We start from the raw sequence: 20,256 nt of genomic DNA on the forward strand, positions 1-20,256 counted from the left end.
AGTTAGTGGATCATACCTCAGATTCACCAGCTCCATCTGCCATACAGTTACAGAGCAGCTGTAGAAATGTTTGATATGTTCTATGCAAGCTCCTGGGCAGAGCCTGAAGCATTCATGGTTTAGGAACTGTGTGTAGATGCTGGGGCAGAGAGATCTGTTTATTTTCTATCCATTTTTTCCTGCTTTTTGTCTGCAAACTCCTTTCAAAGTTTATTGACAATTTTTTTTCTCATTAAGCTGTATATGTAGGAGATCCAGATATTGTGACATCCCCAACATCTAAAAATAAACTGAATAATCACAGTTTTAAAATTACTTCCAACTCCTGGTTTACCAACAGTGTCATATAATCCCTGATCTTTATTGGCTGGCTGTAGCATTCCCTGTGGTCCTTTCACAATGCTGAAGGAAACGTATGTCAGTTTCATTCCGCATATCACCAGGTCCATGCTAATGGTTCTTAACGGTTCTGGAGACAGACCGTACAAACTCCTTTAGAAATGTTGCAGTTGTTGGAAACTACTTAACAATAATGACCATTAGTGTTCAAATCTTTTTTTTTTTTTTTTTTTAAAGGAAGGTTGGCTGTCTTCCACTCTTCAGTCACCTTGTCTTCTGTTTCATGGGTAACTTTCTTTAGACTTTACACCTTTAATCTCAAATTTCTTCAGAGGTTTTGCTACTTGCCCTTAAGTATTTGGTGTTAATTGCTATCTATATCACATATTTGTTCAAGAGTATGCTCTTCTGACAAGTCCACTTCCTACTTACTCTACTTTTCTATTATAGGAAGGTTTTTGGTTCAATTCCCTGTAATGCAGTTTCCCATATTTATATTTGTCTTATATTTTGTTATGGCTCCCTTTACTTCTCAACAGTCCTGCCCAGCTAATAGGTCTCTAATAAACTTCCTGCACTTGCTATACTTGACTTCTTTATACTCATTTGTCTTTCATTTTCTGCTCAATCCTTGAAATTCTAATTATTTTCACATGACATGCCAGTTTTGCATCCCTGTGCATTGACCTTGGTTGTACTAGATCTCTTTTTTAAGATCTCCTTCATGACTTGACCACACAAGTTTTCTACCCTTGCAACATTACCAAACACAGCATTTCTTGCCTGCATAGCTCTAGGCATATCTTTCAACTAATTACAGTTGTTTATGTAGTCTGCACAGAGGATATAGGAATTTTAATTATGACCATAAGAACTAGAAGAACTATTTGGTTGTGTAGCCAAGCCCTTCATTATCACAACACAACATTTAATGATCTTCATTTCAGAAGACTTTTGCTAAGCCTATGTGAAGGCACACCAGCACCTCTCATCACGTAGTTAGAAACTTGATTCTGATTTCTAGCTTGGACTTGTTCATAGCTATTTTATATCCATTTTCCTTTGTGAAAGTGATGTCAATTTTCTTAAATAGTTCTTTTCCCCTGATGTTAAATCCTTCATTTCCTACAATATAAACACAGAGAGAAACATTCTGGTTTTGTTGCTTGTTTTTTGCTTGCTAAACTAAACCACTTATTTTCAGTCTTCAGTTCTCTCTATTTCAATCCGAGTTCACATTTTTGGACTGAGAGTCATGACAATATAGGTTGCATTTGGCATGAGTCACAGTAGAAGCAGATCCAACAGCATTATCATCATCTATCGTTCAGCTACATCCTGGATTTGTTACCACATTGGTGACTCACAGTTATCTTGTATTCACTTCATGCAGGTGTCTACCTCTCTGCTTTTCATTTACAACCTCATGTAGAAATTCCTGTCACTGGTCCCTGAGTGAAACTGCCCTTGGAATTACTGTGTTTCATCCCTTCTCCTAGTCCTCATGATTATATGTTTTTGCTAGTACAACAGCCGGATCAACATGAATATTGATAAAGCTTAGGGAAGTTTGTCATCAGAAACCTTCAGTAGGATACTTCACCTATTTGTGCAGTAGTAACTAAAAAAAAAAAAAAAAAAAAAAAATCTGTTTAAGACCAGTCCAAAAACTAAACTCTAGTGACTTCCACAAATAAACATCCTGCAGTTTCATACTTTGTCTTGTCCTTTCCTTACCCATCAGTAACTGTTCTACCCCCATCTTATTAACAGATGAATTCAGGCCTAAATCAAAGGAGAAAAAAAAAATTCCATTATGTTCTAAGAGTGGCTCGGTTGAAGTAAAAATTCAAAGCATTAGGGAACTGTTTTTCTATTCTGTCCAGGAAGTGTTCGAGCAGACTCGACATGGCTGAAGCTGATAATTATTATTTGTATTTGTCTTTCTAATCTTTATCAACAAAGTGAGGTCCGTTTTTTTTCCTGGTCAGGAGACTGATAGCGTATTTTATAGTCCTTTACATTCTGTTCTATGGACCTTTCAGCAATTGTATTCTGCAAGTCTTATGAACTGATTTTGACATTTTGAATTGTACAAAAGTGGTACAAAACCCGTAAAGAAAAAGCTTTTACAAATTTAGTATAAGCAATATTACTCAGATAAATCTTAAATTATTTTATTAATCAGTATCTTAAGCTTTTACCCAATCTAGCAATAATTTAAAGATTCATTGAAAAACTCAGAGATATTTTATATCTGAAGAAACTCAGAGATATAATACATGTGTATTGTATAAAAAGCCATAAAAGCCGTTTTTGGTATAGGTCCTTGGATACTGTCTTAAAATGTACTACATGAACATGATTACTAATATTATTCATACTTAATCCTGGACATATTTTTCCTAAGCAAGGAATAAAGTCCTTCATATTTCATTTGTTTAGATGAACTGGTTTGACTTTGGTTTTATCCAGCTCAATAAAGCTTTCTTTATTTGTCACATATGCAATGATCATCATTTACAAAGTATACAGCATTGTAATGGGATCATTAAACAGGAGATTTTAGGTCGCTGTTCTTTGTAGGTAAACAATTAACAAAATATGTTAGCAATTAAAAATCCAACAAACATACAGGTCAAGGTTCCAAGTTGATAGGCCATAACGTAAAAAGATAGCCCCAAGTCAAATTCAAAGAAGTGTGTGAGTAAGCAACTATTACCTCTATAAGTACTTAGAACCTAATGAAATTTAAACAGCCAGGTGCAGTTTGTCATAATTGTGCCAAATAGTTCTTATTTGAAGGAGCAGTCCCACTGCAATGCAAGTGTGGTACCATTTGGCCCTTATGGAAATGAAAGGCCCTGAAAGAAAAATGGGAACAGTCAAAAATAATATTTCAAAATGAGAGCAAAGTACATGCTAAAACCACCTTGAAGTATGGTAGAGGATATAAAACAGGGCAGCAAAAGTTTTGTAAAACTTCTTCATTTCCTATGCAAAGGTGTTAGAATTAAGTTTGAAATACTGCCTTCTTGCTCAAGTTAATATTCCTCACAGACTGAACTCAGTTAAGGGTTCCAACGAGTTTTCTATGTTTAAGGTGCTGACAGTACATGATATGCCATACCAAATACAAATATAAAGAAGCACAGTTGAAGGGTATTACATACCAGAGATACTCTGTTTACAAAAGAAGAAAAATACTATGTTTCTGTCATAACCTCTTCCATTATGTGTGAAAGGGTCAGCAATAATTGCAAGTAGAATTAGCAGTAATTATCTGATCACTAAGGTAGTAGTGACTAAAATTATTGCCTGAGGTCTAAAAATCTGGATAATTTTGCAGTAGAAATTAAAAAAGCATTTTGGGGCACAAAAACAAGGTAAAATCTACTATCTACTACTAATCTACTACTAATCTACTATCTACTATCTATCTACTACTAATCTACTTTCTATTAACAACATACATTGCAACTGCTCCAGCTATTAAAAATAATCAAAAATTCACTGAAATTTATTAAGAGGGTGAAAGAATTTTTTTATTTTTAAACTACCAGACTATTTTCCAGAAAAAATGGTGAGAAATGACTTAAATAAAGACATGCCAAGAAATGCTGAGTTAACTCATTTCACACTATGAATTTTAGAAATTATTTTCCTTTTGACCCTCACTTTAATACAATAAATTAATTAAATCAAAGATCTGCCTTTGAAAATGTTCTGGCTTTTGCTCATACAGATAAAGAACTGCAAAGAAAAGTATTACTAGCAATATATGGAAACAGTTGTTCTGGTGTCGTGATAAACTGCATAAAGAATTACCAAAGCCATTTACACAAACACAACCAGTTCATCTCCTTGGTTCAGCTCCACTGTACAAAGAAGAAAAATAAGATGAAAAATAAAAATTCAACTAATCTCAATAGTAGGTTAAAACTCTAAAAATTTCTTTTTACTATAGGGACTTCCTGTTCTTCTCCAATACCTCTTCTTGCAGGGCACAGTAAGGATGGCTGACTGTTAAGAAGGGCATGAGGGACATAATTAAAGCCTAAGGGCTAGGGGGAATAGTTATGAAGGTTGCTCCAAGTCATGGGTTAGGAAAGAACTCTTTTTAAACCTTGGCAAATTGCTTTTCTTCCTGCCCCCTACATTTCACCTTGGCAAGATTTTAATCAATACAACTGGAATAACATGGGATTACAGTGGAAATATTCCTGATTACAGCAGTAAACTAGATAAGCATTATGGTACTCAAATTCAGCATTGATGCCCATCGACAAAAAAACCTCACAGATGACAAGTAGTTCTTGCTCAAAACTGAAAACAACTTAATTTGAGAGTTGACTAGTTTCCACTGAAAGTGAATATTACTGTGCACTCTGCAAAGCTTCAAAATCTTGCCAGAGTCTTACATTGGAGGAAAGGCTCTAGCAGCTTGATAAGAGTTTCGTGATCGATTACAGCTCTTGTACATCATCTCAGAAACTCAGGTACGTTGTTTACATGTGCTAGGAATTTGGTAATTTCAGATTTTCTATATGATATTATTTTTAATTAAAAAGTTAGAAACACTTCTAAGAGAAACACTCTCTGTTGCCATAAGTTGTCCAGAATCCTCAGTGAAGGATTTGGGATTCCAAAATTTTGTCAAGAAATAGAGAAGAAAATATAAACTTTTTGTATCTGAATGATGGTAAAATCAGGTGTCACCCACCTATTTCTCCATATACAATTTCCTTTGTGGAGTTTTACCTAATGACACAATGGCTCTTTTGACATCAGTGGTACTAGTCAGAAGTAAGATGGTGAGGAACTGAGGGAGGTGATAAGTGGGAAAGAAATAGGCAAGAATTCTCATTTTATAATACTTGCACACTACTGTCTGTTCATTCCACAGAAGGTTAAGAAAGCACCATTTTCACCAATCAAGTCTGTGAGATTCTGTCTTTGGCAATAGAGAGCAGAAGACGTCCTCACTGAATGCTTCCTTACTGAATGCACTTATTCTTGCCCATAAAGGGAGTAATTTTGCTCAGAAATCCAGGTACGTGTGTTATTTTGCCACAGATTTAAGAAGAGATTAATTTATATCACTCTATATTTTTCTGGCAAATGGGTCTGAGACACTATCATGTAATGTGCTTTAACATAGCTTTGATTTTTGTCCTTATAACTTTTATGACTAGGTAATACGTTAACTCTCATACCTTCATTATCTCATTTGAGAGGTGAAATACATGATGATAACAGCGGGAAGAACAGTAGTTTAAGAATTGTCCTTATACTACAAAATGTAGAACATGGAAAATAGGTTTGGTGGTGTTTCAAAATGGAGTAGGAAGGTGCTTTTTCAGTTATGTATTTGTGTTTTGTAGTGCATATACAGGGAAAATAAGAAAGGTTAACGTACAAAAGGAAGTTCACAAGGAGATTAGTTTAAACTGATTTTCCACAGTGAAGAAGCAAAAAGGAGGGGAAAAAACAAACTGACTGAAGTTGTACTTGAAGTAGCTCACAACTCAAACACTTTAGTTACTGAAGATGAATGCTTGTTTCAAGAAAAAAAAAAAAAATAAAGGAAAGTAGAAATCAGACACAAATCTCTTCCTAACTAAAAACCAAATAACCCTTGAGGTCCCTTCCAACCTAGTATTCTATGTTTCTATGAACCCAGAATGTCACATATATAGACTAAACACGATACACAGTACAAAGTTTTATCAACATAGGATTCTTTGCTTTATATAGGAAAATGTCCTTTATACAGTCAGATGCCTTCTGACATGGGATAAAGATTTTGTATTTATTCCTAAAAATATTTGTGCAAAAATTCATTTTTGGCGAACAGTAGGAATTCAGTATGAATCAAATATTATACCTAGCATAAGCACAGTAGTGACTCTTATGTCTTCTATTACGACATATATGTGAACTGAACTTCAGTAGAAACACAGAATCAGAATAGTTTGGGTTGGAAGGGACCTTCAAAGCTCATCTAGTCCAGCCCCCCTGCCATGAGCAGGGACATCTTCAACTAGATCAGGTTTTTCAGAGCCCCGTCCAGCCTGGCATTGCATGTCTCCAGGGATGAGGCATCTACCACATATCTGGGCAACCAGGTCCACCACCCTCATTGTAAAAAAAATTCTTCTTTATATTTAGTCCAAATTGCCTTTTAGTTTAAAACCATTATCCCTTGTCCTATCACAACAGGCCCTGCTAAAAAGTCTGTTCCCACCCTTCTTATAGGTTCCTTTAAACACCGAGAGGCTGCAATAAGGCCTCCCCAAAGCCTTCTCCAGGCTGAACAACCCCAACTCTCTCAGCCTTCCTTTATAGGAGAGGTGTTCCATCACTCTGGTCATTTTTGTGGCCTCCTCTGAAGTCTCTCCAACAGGTCCATGCCTTTCCTGTACTGAGGGATCCAGAGCTGGACACAGTACTCCAGGTGGGGTCTTACCAGATCTGAGGGGCAAAATCACCTCCCTCAAACTGCTGGACACGATCCTTTTGATGCAGCCCAGGATGCAGTTGACTTTCTGGGCTGTGAATGAACATTGCTGGCTCATATCCAATAAAGGGAGTTAAATTATTTACACACAGATAAATCATAAGTAAGAAAAAGCTTATAATGGAAAAAAATATGTATGTGGACTTAATTCTGTAATACCTTCATATGTGTGTAAATGTCAGGATACATTCTGGAAAAAAGAAGAAAAAAAAAAAAAGCTAGAGCAGAAAATCATCAACCTGAGAGAAAGACCTAGTAGAACTGACACTGACTTATATCAACTATAAAATGAAAAATACAGGAAGGTTAGTCCTGCTTTTGTCCTAAGCTGAAAAGTGTTGTAAAGAGCAAGATTTCATAATTGTCTGCTAATATTGTTTGTTTGTTTGTTTGGTTGTTTCATTAATCTCTTGAAATCCTGTACATGAATATACTGCTAGTCCTGATAGAGAGGGAAACAAAGAGGGAGATTAACAGGTAGCCAAGTTTCAGCTGAATTTTCCTTAAACCTATGGATTCTCCACTTTCTGCCGTGTTCGCTAGCATCTAAGTAATCTTATGATATACAGGATATATTTTACTATTTTCATTTCAGTTGTGAATGTTTAGTGTGGCAACAACTGAATCTGCTTGATGGTTTATTTGTACTTCCATCATATTCTGAACTGATAAGCAGTTCCCAAAGTATGGGGCTCTTTAGCAGGCTTCTTTCAACCTCAGGAACAGATACTGTGTTTTAGACACTACAGCACAAACACTAGTATTGACTGTAGTACTACTTCACTTGACTATAATCATAAAACATTTATCAGATGAGGGCATAAAGACAAGATTCTACTGACTTTCAACACATTGGGATCCTTCGGCATGTATCAGAGAACACATGCTACATCCGGCAGTAAGAGGAAAACATAGCAATAGAACATCCATCCTCACTTCTGAGTGTGTCCTTCCTGACACAAGAGCTTCAGTACCCATACACAAGCTGAGTTTCCACCTACAGTAGCAAGTTTATCTTGGACTGGTTTTAATCTTTACTTCTAAATCACAATAAACAGTAGGAAACTTCATACTTCCTCTTGCTGTTTTCACATCCTCATACTTTCAAACACCAAACAGCATTATTCAAGGGAACATGCCTTGAAAACTATGTTTTTAGTAAGGTTGTATTCATTAGGAAAAACTGAAGAATTAAGATGCTTTATTGAATGCTCAAAAAGAATAGATTTGTCTCAAAACAAAGGGCTCAAATCTTTTCACTTAATTACCATTTTATTCACTACAAGTATTCCAGACAAAAACCCAAGATGTACTTCTGCTTACTGAAATGCTAGGGAACACCAGGTTGCAAATAAGAATAATGTATTATGTACTAATGAACTGCTGCTCCTCTGAACTCTGTGATAAATGTGATGACCTTTTTTTTGACTCATGAAGTGTAATAACCTCATCCTCAGATGAGAGAATGTCTGAAACTTGATTGAATTAACTTGAGCAGGGGGAGGGGGAAGCATTTATCTTTCACTGACTTCAAAGCCATATCATCACACTCATGTGTAGACATGTTATTTTTTTATTTGTAATAAAAATTTTGAAAGAGTACAGACCTTTTTTCTAAATGTTATCAAGGAGAAACTAATTAAACCAGCCTTCTCTTTCCAGACACTTTTACTGTGTAAGTAATGTTACAGATGCTGCACAACCACTTAGATAACTGATCTGAGTGAGCTACCACCTTCCTTGTTTTACAACCTGTCTTTCATTCTTGTCTTGAATCATAAGACTTTGCTGCACAAGAGACTATGGAACACAGAAGTAAATTTAAAAAAAAAAGGTAAATACTAAAACAGAAAAGCACTTCAAACTCTGCAGCTATGAATAGCTGCAACATACTGTTGTTTTGTTGGGTTTTGGGTTTTTTTCTAAACGCGTTAGGTATAATCATGTACAGATCAGCAACAATGCATCAACTGTGAGATTTGTAATCCACCTTTAAAAAACCCAGATAAAATGAAGATATATAGGATTATTTGGAGTAGATAGTAAGGTGGCTCCCTGCTTTGAAGGAATACTTAGCATAACATTGAAGAGAACAAAGTGATGCTGACTAGTCATCTTGCCTAGGAAGTGCCTTGCTAGTGGGGAAAAAACTGAGCCTTGCTATGCATGTTCTTTTTACAACTCTAAAAGGCAACATCCTCTAAGATACACTGTACTCGACAGGATAACATGTACAGCCACTGGATGAACCCCTGAGGACAGTTTGCCGAAGAGAAAAAGTTATCCTCTCAAAGCTCTATAGAGCAAAGTATAAACAATCTTATCTTGCTAATTCATGGTAAGAATTTATGACTAATGGACATATTGATAGAATCTGTCAGGTAGAAGTTTATGACAAAATCCATTCAATGAATGGAAGATACATTAACAGAAATCCTCTGATGGTAGTCAAATATTTATCTTTTTTATGATAACAAAACAGAAATTAAGAAAAGAAATTAATTAATACATTTATTTACTAGACACAAGGTAAATATGTACATACTTTCTGCTTTTCTTTTTTCCCTCACAATTTAATTACACCATTTTTATGGAACATACGTAATAGCCTTCTTATTTGTAGCTTCCTTTCTGCCCTTTCTCTCACAGTACTTTCTATCTTACATTTTTATTATTGATCAGTGCACTGATCAACATAAACCCTTTTTTTAAGTCTAGACTATCTTATTCAGCTTGTTACACTAGAAAGACTGTGCATGCAATTTAAGTAAATTCTTTACCTATTTAAATACCTATGATTGCTTTTCCACATGGCATCTATGGTAGTAAGTATTAAAGAAACATGAGAATAGATGCAGTATTTATGAAATATTTCTACTTAGAAAAAGAATACAGTATTCTCCACTAATGATCATCCATGGCTACTAATCTAAACAGATAACTGAGCTCAAAATATCTTCCTCTACACTCCAATAATATACCTTGATGAAATACAAGTTCAATAGTCTAAATATCCTTCTATTCAGAGTCAGAGCTAACACAGTCTTCTGTGAGGTGAAATTAAGATAGGAAAAAATAAGTTTGTATAAGGAAGTGATAGGAGACTGCCACGGTCATAACTATCATGGACTTGGAAATTTCCTTGTCCCTTCTTTAGGAGAGTAAAGAACTGTAATGATGGAATATCCACCTGCATAGTTTTGCATGAGGGCTTGGATCAGGTTTTGTAGATTTGTTTGCTTGTTTGTTTGTTTGTTTTGAGGTTCTTTTTTTCAGAGGTACAGAGGCAGTCATCTCAAGAAAAATCCCATTAGAAATGGGGAAACTGAGACAGTATTGCAAAGTACCAGTGCTGCTGCTGCTATTCGTGTAACTGGAAGACCCAGTACCTAGTACAGAGGAGGACTACAGATGTGTGCTTTCTGGCATACAGTTGTAGGCAAAAGAGGGATTTGTAGTAAGCAGATCTATCACCCTGTTCTGCAAGAAGCAGGGAACACTACAACCACCACCTCCAGGTTTATACATGTTCCTGCTGAATCGGCTGGCTACTGCTTGAGCTTGGTACTGCCAGTTAATAGACCTCACTGCACATTCCCATCATGTAATACTATTCATTGGAATATTAGATAATCCTGAAGAATTGTTTGTCTAAAATAAGAGATGGAACTCATACTGTATCAACTAAGAGAAGGCAGAAGAGTGGTTGACATATGAGTGAAATCTGTTTGGATCAGAAAATGGAGGCCATTCTGATCAGAAAGCACTCAGATTAGAGGATAGCTGAATTTTATGCTGGTGCCTTGTCATTCTTTAATTCATGATGGAATGACTATCGTGGCCACCATATGGCCACCATGTATTCTCCTCTCCTCTGTATATTTACATGCAATTTTTCTCCAGTTAACAGAAGTGTACTGATTCCATCAAAACAGCATGCAGAAGTGTTTCTTTCTTTGACCAGGTAGGATATGGGTAAAGTTTATTCTGTGTATGAACACTGCTAACCCAAAGACCAGGATCTGCAGGTCTAGCTGATAGAGTAACTAATTCTAGAAACCATTTCCAGGCACATAAAGGTCAAAAAATTCCTCAAGAGTAGTCAGCATAGCTTCACGGAGATAAAGTCATGCTTGACTCCCTTGGTTAACTTGCATGATTAAGTGACAGGTCTGGTAGAAGAAGGGAGGTCAGTGGCTAGTGTCTATTGGGCCTTCAGTAAGGCCTGTTACAGTCTCCTCGTAGCCCCATATAGTCCAAAGAGCCTCATAACCCCTCAAGCTGTTGCCATAGGGTCTGGATGAGCAGACAGTGAGGTGAATTGAAATCCAACTGAATGGCCAGGTCTGGAGGATGGTGATCAGTGGCACAAAGTCTAGTTGGAGGCCAGTAGGATGCAGTGTACCCCAGGAGTGCATACTGGATCCAACACTGTTCAATATCCTCATTAATAGTCTGGATGATAGGGCAGAGTGTACTCTCAGCAAGTTTGCTGACACAAAGTTGGGAGGAGTTTCTGATAGGGCACAGGGCCGTGCTGACATTCAGAGGAACCTCAACAGGCTGGAGAAATGGGCTGACAGGGACCTCAGGAAGTTCAGAAAGGAGAACTGCAAAGTCCTGTACTTCACAAGGAACAACCCCATACACCAAATATATGCTGGGGGTCACCCAGCTGGAGAGCAGCTTGGCAGGAAAGGTCTTGGTGTTCCCAGTAGACACCAAGTTGAACATGAGCCAGCAATGTACCCTTGTAGCAAAGAAGGCTACTGGTATCCTGTGCCGTTAGGCAAAGTATTGCCAAGCAAGCCAAGGTAGATGCTCTTTCCCCTCTACTCTGCCTTGGTGAGGCCTCATCTGGATTACTGTGTCCAGTTCTGGCCTCCTCATCTTAAGAAGGACAAGAAAGGCAGTCCCATGGAGAGCTACAAAGATTATTAGGGCTCTGGAGCATCTTTCTTATGAGGAAAGACTGAGAGAGCTGGGTCTATTCAGTCTGGAGAAAATTAAAACCAAGTCCTATAGCAATTTGAACTGTAGACTATGCATTGAAAGAGAAGAACAAGCATTCAAACCCTGCTTCATTCACCCTGGCATGAATATTATAACCACTTAAACCACTAAATAACATTTATTAAATCAATTTGGTAAGCGTATGTCTAAGCAGTCAAGGCCTGAAAATCTACATCCAAATATTCATCAGTGCTGCTATTCTACTGCAGTAAAAGGATTCTAATAACTTCATACGGCAACAGTATTTAGTTTTATGTATGAACACTTAATAATTATACCTTCTGTACAACTGTTAGTATTGTTGTACTTAAGTTAACATAAAGCCATCTTATTTCAACTTATGTCATCTAGTCCCTGGAGTACTATCATACCACCAAACCAATGTAACAATAGTCATTTTAATAAAGGAGACAGAATGTTTTAACTATGACAAAATAGTTAACATAAAATCAGTTTTGTGTTTAGATGAGCCTCTCCATCAGTTTACAATCTGTTTGCACCTGGGAGATTTTACTTATGAAATCTTACTGGCTCAAGACCTTTACAGATTTCTGAATATTTAATATTTTCCTCAAAGTCCAACTTTGGGAAGTGAATGAATCCACCTTTTTTTTTTTTAATACTTTTAAAAACTGCAATTGAAGCAGAGAAAATCATAACCAAATGTTTTTGAAAATCAGTTTACAATCTACTTGGATATTTTCTTTCTTTGGTGTCTGACTATTGTTACCTATAACATGTAGGGCTGACAACAGGATGAGGCATTTTTTGCTTTCAATAAACAAAAACAGAACTCACTGAGGCACACATCAGTGAATCCAGAATGAGTTCTACTTTCAGTTATTGGAAGGAGAAAACTCTCCGGATCCATCTACTTTAAAACCTTGCTTTTGCATAGGCCTTTCAGAATATTTTGCCATTTTCTTCTTCCATGAATAAACATGAAATATTCGTGCCTTAATTAAAAGTGTTTCCATTTGAGGTGTTGCATTTCATCTTGATTGGCTCTTCCATGTCAGCCTGTAGTTTTAGTATTTATGACTTTATGGTTCTTTACACAGCAGCCAACTGGGTGTCATGTCACTACTTTCTTAGGGGTGAATACATCGTAAGCTATTTTACAAAAGGAATCAAAATACTACAACACAGACCACCAGTCATAGTCTGTAGTTTACTGTGATTTTAAATGGCTGCCACTTGTAGCAAGTTATTTGGGACGTTAGTTTAAGTGCACTACTGCAGAGTGATAGGAAAAATCAGGAAGAATTTCCTGAAAGAGTAAAAAGAATATTCAGATAAGAAATATTCTTCTGACTTTGGACTCGACACTTCATCTTGGAATAGAATGAACCATACAGAAGGTACAAAAGAACTCAGTAATCCATTAATCCATTATTTCAGAGCAACTAAACCATGGTAAATAGGGGAGAAAGAAGTTTTGTATTTGAATTCAAAACATTTCTTTAAGCAAACTGGTGGTGAAACTCACTGACTTTTTATAGAGTTCTGATGGTATGAATTGAAACAACTGGAAAAGCAACCCTCTTACTGCCAGGTAGGAGTAATAACTCAGGACTTCCAATGCCAGCTCCCCTGCTAAGCATCTCTAACGCACAGATCTCCACAAAACAAAGGAGACCTCACAAAGCCTTTTACTCAAAGAACTAATGTACACTTGAAAAAGTTTGCTGCTTGCACTTACTACTTGCAGGCCTGTGGTCTGCTGCATTACCACATGAGACATTTACAGTCACTTGGGGGGTTTGTAGATCAACCTTAGTAATAAGTGGTTTTAGCTCTGAAGACAGTAAATCAATGGTTTCAACAATCCTAAGACTACGGTATTAAAAGGTTTTCATTGTTCTACAGAGAACACCGAGCACTTTGCACACAGGTACCTGAAAGTAATTTATGGCAGAGATCCTTTCTTAGGTATGCGTGCCTGAACTGTACTCAACTCAGGGCCATTCTCAAAATGCCATTGTTTTCTTATGTAATTCCCACAAGTTGTCATTGTATATTTGCTATTCATCAGGGGATGTAACCTGAATCTTGTTGAATTATACTTTCCTGATATCTTCTTCCCTAGTCTAAATAATTAATACTTGAGACTTGCAAGACTTGGCGGGGGCGGGGTGGAAGAAGAGAGATGTGTGTTTCAGGGAGGCAGGAAGGACAGGAAAAGAATAAGTAAGGTACAAGAGTAAAATGGAAATAAAATGTGGAAACAGACATCCGTTTGTAGATTATAAATTTGATAAAAACATGGCTTAAACAGTTGTTCCTAGGACTGGAAATGCTAAATTGCTATTCTGTGTTGGAAATGTTATTTTCAGCTGCCTAAGATGTTGCATAAAGAAGGTAATGCCTTAGAAGTCAGAGATTTTACAGTACCTAACATTCCTAGCTCACAGGTATTCTAAACAGCAATTTGCACGAGGAAATACAGCATCTTACTAAAAGGAAGATACCTCAGTTGTATAACATAATTGCCAGCACAAATTTATAGTATTTCTATGTATATGTATGCATATGCCTCCTTGATAACTATGCCAACCTGTTCCAGCTTCTACTGAGTTCAAAATAAAAGATGTATTTTTCCCTTGTTATCTTGTTCAATATATGGGGGAAGGTAGCCAAGTCCAGACTTCCTAATCATAATGCCAAGTCATTCTTCATATTATCACTTGCTAGTGAAAGCAGGTTTTAAAAAACACTACAATCATGACAAGCAGGGTAGTTAAAGCTTTGCAGGGTCCTCACCATTTGAGTCTCTGACTCCATTTTCAGTTAAATACTTCCAATAAAGTTCTGCTAAGTGTCCTTCAAAATTTCTTCTTAAAGGTGTTATTTACTGCAGAACTGCCAACAGAAGAGCTTTTATCACATTTTTTGCTCTTATTAAAACAATAACCTAAATCACTTTCTCTGAGTAATTGACACTTTTCACTAGTGCTAAAATGCCAGGAGGAAAAAACTGGGAGTCAAACAGGCTTTTGTTTTGACAGTTTGCTTTGGAGGGAGAGCTATTGATTTCTTCAAAGAAAATACTGCCTCAGGAATCTAAGTTGGATGAGTTGTTAGACCTGCATTTCACAGTTCCTTCCCTAGCCCATCCCTAATATGCTTAAAATTCTCCAGAGCAATTGTTTATGTTAACAAAATACTCTGTAGATTTCCTTTCTCAGAGTAGTTTGAGACAATATGAAGGGACCTGGGCTTGCAGAAACAGGAGCATTTTTGGGAACCCATATGTCTGTAAGCTTAGACATACAGTGTGTTTTACAGCTCATGTCCTGGGGTCTAAAGAGCTGATGGACTCAACCTGTCCATCTGACACTATCTTTTTGAGATATCACTAGGCCAGCCTTCTCCTCAACGTTTGTTCATTGTTGTTGAACCACTTCTTCACCCTCCTCCAAAGCATTGTGGCATTCCTGAAGACAGATTTACCAGCTGCCCTGGATTCAAATTTCACTTCCACTTTCAAATTTCTTATATAAAAGCCTTTAGAATTTGTGCACAACTACAGAGATATTAAGAATTTTTTTTAAAGTCTTTTGTGACACTCTTAGACTCAGCATATAAACTATACAAACAAAAACAGTGGCAAGAGGTTTGACTCAGATAATGAGAAGGCTATGTAGCCTTCCTCATTCCTGTTCGTAGTCTCTCTCCCACCATTTCTTACAGTTGCTTATCTGCTCCACATTGAGCAAGTTCAGGGGGCTAAACAGACAGAAAGGCTGCTTTGTAGGGGTTTTTAACTATCCTGAAATCATATATCTTATATATATCATATGTTATCATCCACAAAAGGATCTAAGCCACCAGTAGGAATTTTACGAATTGCCCAACATAAATTCCAATGAAAATATAAATGCACTCTCTGTCTCCTAGGATTTTGAACACGCATAGAAGCATGAAACAGATTTCTTTTTTTTTTTCAACAGACATGACCTCAGAAACATCCTCAGAAAAAAAAATTATATACAATATTCAGAGTTAAAACTATTTATTCTCTTGCCCATTTTTAGTTCTTGAGTTGATTATTGCTTTCCTTCTACATGTTTCCAAATTTGTTTTCTGATCTCCTTCCTATTTCTGGCTTTTTTTGTAGCAGACTGTCCTGCCACTGTTTGCATGTTCTACATGTCTGTTTATTAAAAAGTTATTTTCAATATGTCATCTGTTAAAGGAGGAGAGCACATGATAAAGTACACTTAGAAAGGATGTGAAAGGATGGTGAGTGTGCATGTGTCTTAATTTGGAACTATACAGTGCAATATGTTGATAAAAATGTAACATCCTTTATCAACATAGTTAGAGTAGGTAAAGTCCTAATCTATGTCTCTAACTACATATACATATATGCATGTATTTGCATATTTTATTCATTAGCATTGCTTGTTTCATCCAGAGAACTGAGGTACAGGAAGTAGACACCTGAAGTCCACTAGGAGGGTTCTCAGCTGTACCTCATGTACCTTCTTCATGTAGATAAGATGTTTTTCTGGCTTAGCTTTACACATTTAAGTAGTTTATTGGCCTTATCCCGTAAGGATACTCATTTGTAGTGATAAGAGAGCATATCAAAAGAGGAAATAAAGATCATTAGCCAAAGGGTGCCTTAGAATGAAGAGTCGGAGCGTTTCAAATGAAGAGGGTCAAATCAAATAAATTGTAGTATGTAAAACAGTACACTGAGATGCATTAGAAGTTTCATAGCAGACAAAGACAAATTAATTTATTTCCTATGGTGCATGAAAGCCAACTCTATGAAGAGTCTTCTTCCACAGTTTCATTTGTGTCAATACTTAAACATGCCCAAGAGATACAAGTATTCTTCACATAAAGGAAAAAAAAAAAAAAAGCAGCTTCCTTCCTACAAAACCCAAAACACTAGGCATCTCTTCATGCTTACAAGATGCTTATGAGATTTCACATACAATAGTTTATGTTGCAGTTCTTTGACAGCACAGATTTACATTCTCAATGTACACAACACGAACGTCAAGTCCCATAAAATCCACCAGAATCTCCTATTAAATACACATTTCCCCAAGCAATATAAAATCATGAACTGAAACTTTTTTTCTGAAAAACAAAACAAAACACACAAGAATTAAAAAAAAAAAAACCTATGATAATAATTATAATAACCCACACACAACAAACAAACCCCACAAAGGTCTAAGGTTATCCTAATGCAAGAGAAGGCGAAGTATTCTCATACACTTTTCATCCTCAGCTACCAGTTGTAATTCCCAGAACACTCTTTGCTGACCCAATTGCCTATCATCCACCAGAAAAATAGTTTTCCCAACCTCTGTAGCCATGGAGAATTGAGCTTGCATGTGTGAGAATAGCTCCTCCCCTGAAGAAAAACCCACAGCAAACCCAGCATTTTGACTCCACTACCTTTGCCCTCCTTCAGGTAGTAAAGCAAGAGACACAAGGGCAGATGTTCTGTATTTTCTTCCTTAGTTCTTTCCTGTCTGCTTTTCAAATGTCTAAAACTTCTTTGATCCAGCATAGCATTTTTACCATTCAAAGTCTTCCAATAGATTTCTGGTCTGCTTTCAAGAAGCCTTGATACACCAAGACAGATAGAAGGCTGAGAAGCAGTTTTTTTCATTTTCCTTTCTCATTGACTTATATGAATACCTTCATACTTTCTTCATTAATAAGATGTTGAACAATGAGTGTACATTTCTGCTTTTCTCTATTTTATTTGTGACTGGTGGGGAACGCAGGAGCATTCACAGGCTCTCAGTGGAATACAGCAGTTGTACATTGCTGCTTCAGAGACCATGTCCAGATTAGTGTATCATTGCAATTACAAATGTGAAGAAATAAAATAATAAATCTTGAGAATTTTTCAGAAGAAAAATGATAGCGTTTATGATAGATACTATCTACCAGCAAGTGACATGCTCTGTGCAGCTGTGAAAAAGTGCAAAGAATTTAAAAAGAGAACAACTAACATTCATCTTCTGAACTCAAAGAACAATTAGTGCTTTATGAAGAGTTTATACTGAGGACTTCATGGTAAAATGGCTCATTTTAATACAAACTGATCTTAACCCAGGCCACTGCAATTTAAATATAGGACAATCTAACTGTCCTATTAGCTTCATTTGGTTTCTGACACAGCACTGATATGGTTGTGCAGCACTAATACTACTCTGTACAACTGTGGCATATGTACAAAGCAGCAAAGCCTTAATAACACAGAGGGCAAAGAGTTATTTAGAAGAGCATCTCAAAAAGAAGGTATAAATGAGCAACCTGGGTTTTAGTTTAGTTTAGCACCATTTTATAGGGATTCAGCATTGTCACTGTCTTTTCCTGTATCTGGTTTCCCCAGTTTTCTACTTGATATAACCCACCAATAAAAGTAAATTAAAATAATACTGTGTTTTTATATAATCTACAAAATGCAGCAGCCATCTGAACACAAACTATTTGCAAGGTGTAGTTCAACAGTGATTCGTACAAAGGTATTCAGTTATATCTATGGTTAAGCAAGTGAAACCGAAGATGCAGATATAACTAAAAAAATGCTTTACAACACCTCTACATAACTTACTCCTCATTTTTAAAATGTTTTATTTGGATTTGGAGACAGCATTTTCCAACCAAGTCTTATTGTGTTTATCTTATGTGCTAAGCAGAATATACCTGAGTACATCTTTTTACATCTTCCATTCTCTGTGACATGTTAAATCCATGGAATATGATTTTAATATCCCAAATTAGTATTAATGGTACAAGTACAGAAAACTGTTAGTAGGGTTTTCAGCTGATCATACCTTCTGGGTTAGAGACAATTTATTGAAAATTGAAAATTATATTTTTGGTGTCAGTCAAACTACAGGACTGCTTTTAGATCCAAAGCTAAAAGGACTGAAAATAATAGCATCAACCAAATAAAATACATTCCAATTGAATGGTGACTATTCTAGTTCAGCAGTGTCATAAGATTGTTTTTGGAAAAGTCACGAAGTTCAGAAAACAAGAGTTAGAGCGTTTGTATAAATTCACTTTACACTGAAGTTAGACTAAGTCCTTGCTTTTCACTGATTCCAATTTCTTGAAAAAGCTCTGTGTATTCTAAAGCTTGTATTTTTTTCAGCTGTATCTCTATAAACTACGCTCTTTCACTAATTCAGCAGCACTGCAAAGGAAAGAATGTTCAATTCACTTGTGTAGCGTACAGTGTTTATTTTTGATGGTGTTAGCTAATACTGCTATCAGTCACGATCAATAGAATAGCATATAATAAACTGGAATAGGTATTGTATAGTCAATACAGCCTGATTTCTTTTTCACTGCTATAAAAAACTTTTTCCCGGGAGCAACAGTAATGCAAGGTTTCAAGGAACTGCAAGGGTTTGCAAAGAGTCAGATGCCGGAGCCATAGCCTTAGGCGTTGAAAATGAACTAGATAACCCAGTGGGACAGGCGAAAAATCACACAGTTAAGCACCATGTAGGACAGTATTATGAAATAAGAACAGAGTACAGTAAACCCCCCGAAAACGGGTCAGTGAACTGATGATAAACTTTCTTCATTTACATGAGTGGGAGAAGGGAAAGGGGAAGGGAAAGCACATATGTTAATATAACTACAGACTCACCGATTTTGGCCAAGCTGGCCACAAGTATCCAGAGTGTAATGACATAAGGGTCCTTGACGTGTTCCCATTCGAAAGAGACGATGGCAAAGCTTTGGTGCTGGCTGCTATTTATAGGGCTTCCCGAGCTTCTCTGTCCCAGCGCCACTGGGAGAGCCATCAGTCCCAGGAGGAACTCCACTCCAGATACCTGCCTCATCTCCAAGCCACACAGGAAAATCCTGCTTCCCCTTCCCGGAGAAATCCCGCCTCTTCAGAGGTCCTTGGGGGCGAGGTCCTTGTCCCTTCGCAGAGACGCGACCGAAGGCTGCGGGCGGCGGGACAGCGGTGCGCTCAGCAGGCGGCGGTGAGAGAGCCCTGTCCCGGCGGCGACACTGGCTGGCTCCCGTGCTGCTTTGCACAGAGTGGCCAAGGAGGGGTCAGGGGCTCCGTGCACAGACAGATGCTTCGAGCTGGGGTCCTGCTGCTTGCCCGCACCTGCCTTTATCAGGCTGTTCCCGAACGGCCGGAGGCGGAGCTTTCCTGCCGCTCCCGCGGAGGCTGCAGTGCGGGGACAGCGATGACCTGACTGAGCACCCTTCGGGATCGGCAGGGGAGCTCCGTTCCGCCGAGGGAGTGACAGCAGGCTGAGGCTTGTGTCCACCGTCCCGGTCCGGCTGGGGGTTGGGAAGAAGTGTGCTTGAGCTTCTGGCTCTAGGAGCCAAGGCTGGGGGGCTCCAACGGGCATGTCCGAGGTGGAGCCCGG

General features: G+C 37.4%; 1 protein-coding gene across 1 annotated transcript in view; it reads right to left on the reverse strand.

Moving 5' to 3' along the window:
- The window catches only part of SLC9A3 (solute carrier family 9 member A3), a gene marked incomplete at both ends in the record, with an annotated part of 54,929 nt that extends 35,219 nt beyond the window's left edge, over window positions 1-19,710 (reverse strand). Inside the window, one exon of the mRNA XM_080339355.1 lies at window positions 19,515-19,710. Coding sequence (XP_080195481.1) covers window positions 19,515-19,710 — 196 coding nt within the window. The remainder of the gene's footprint in view (window positions 1-19,514) is intronic.
- Between the last annotated feature and the right edge of the window lie 546 nt (window positions 19,711-20,256).

This window comes from Nesoenas mayeri (assembly GCF_963082525.1).
Source record: "Nesoenas mayeri genome assembly, chromosome: 2".
NCBI lineage: Eukaryota > Metazoa > Chordata > Aves > Columbiformes > Columbidae > Nesoenas > Nesoenas mayeri.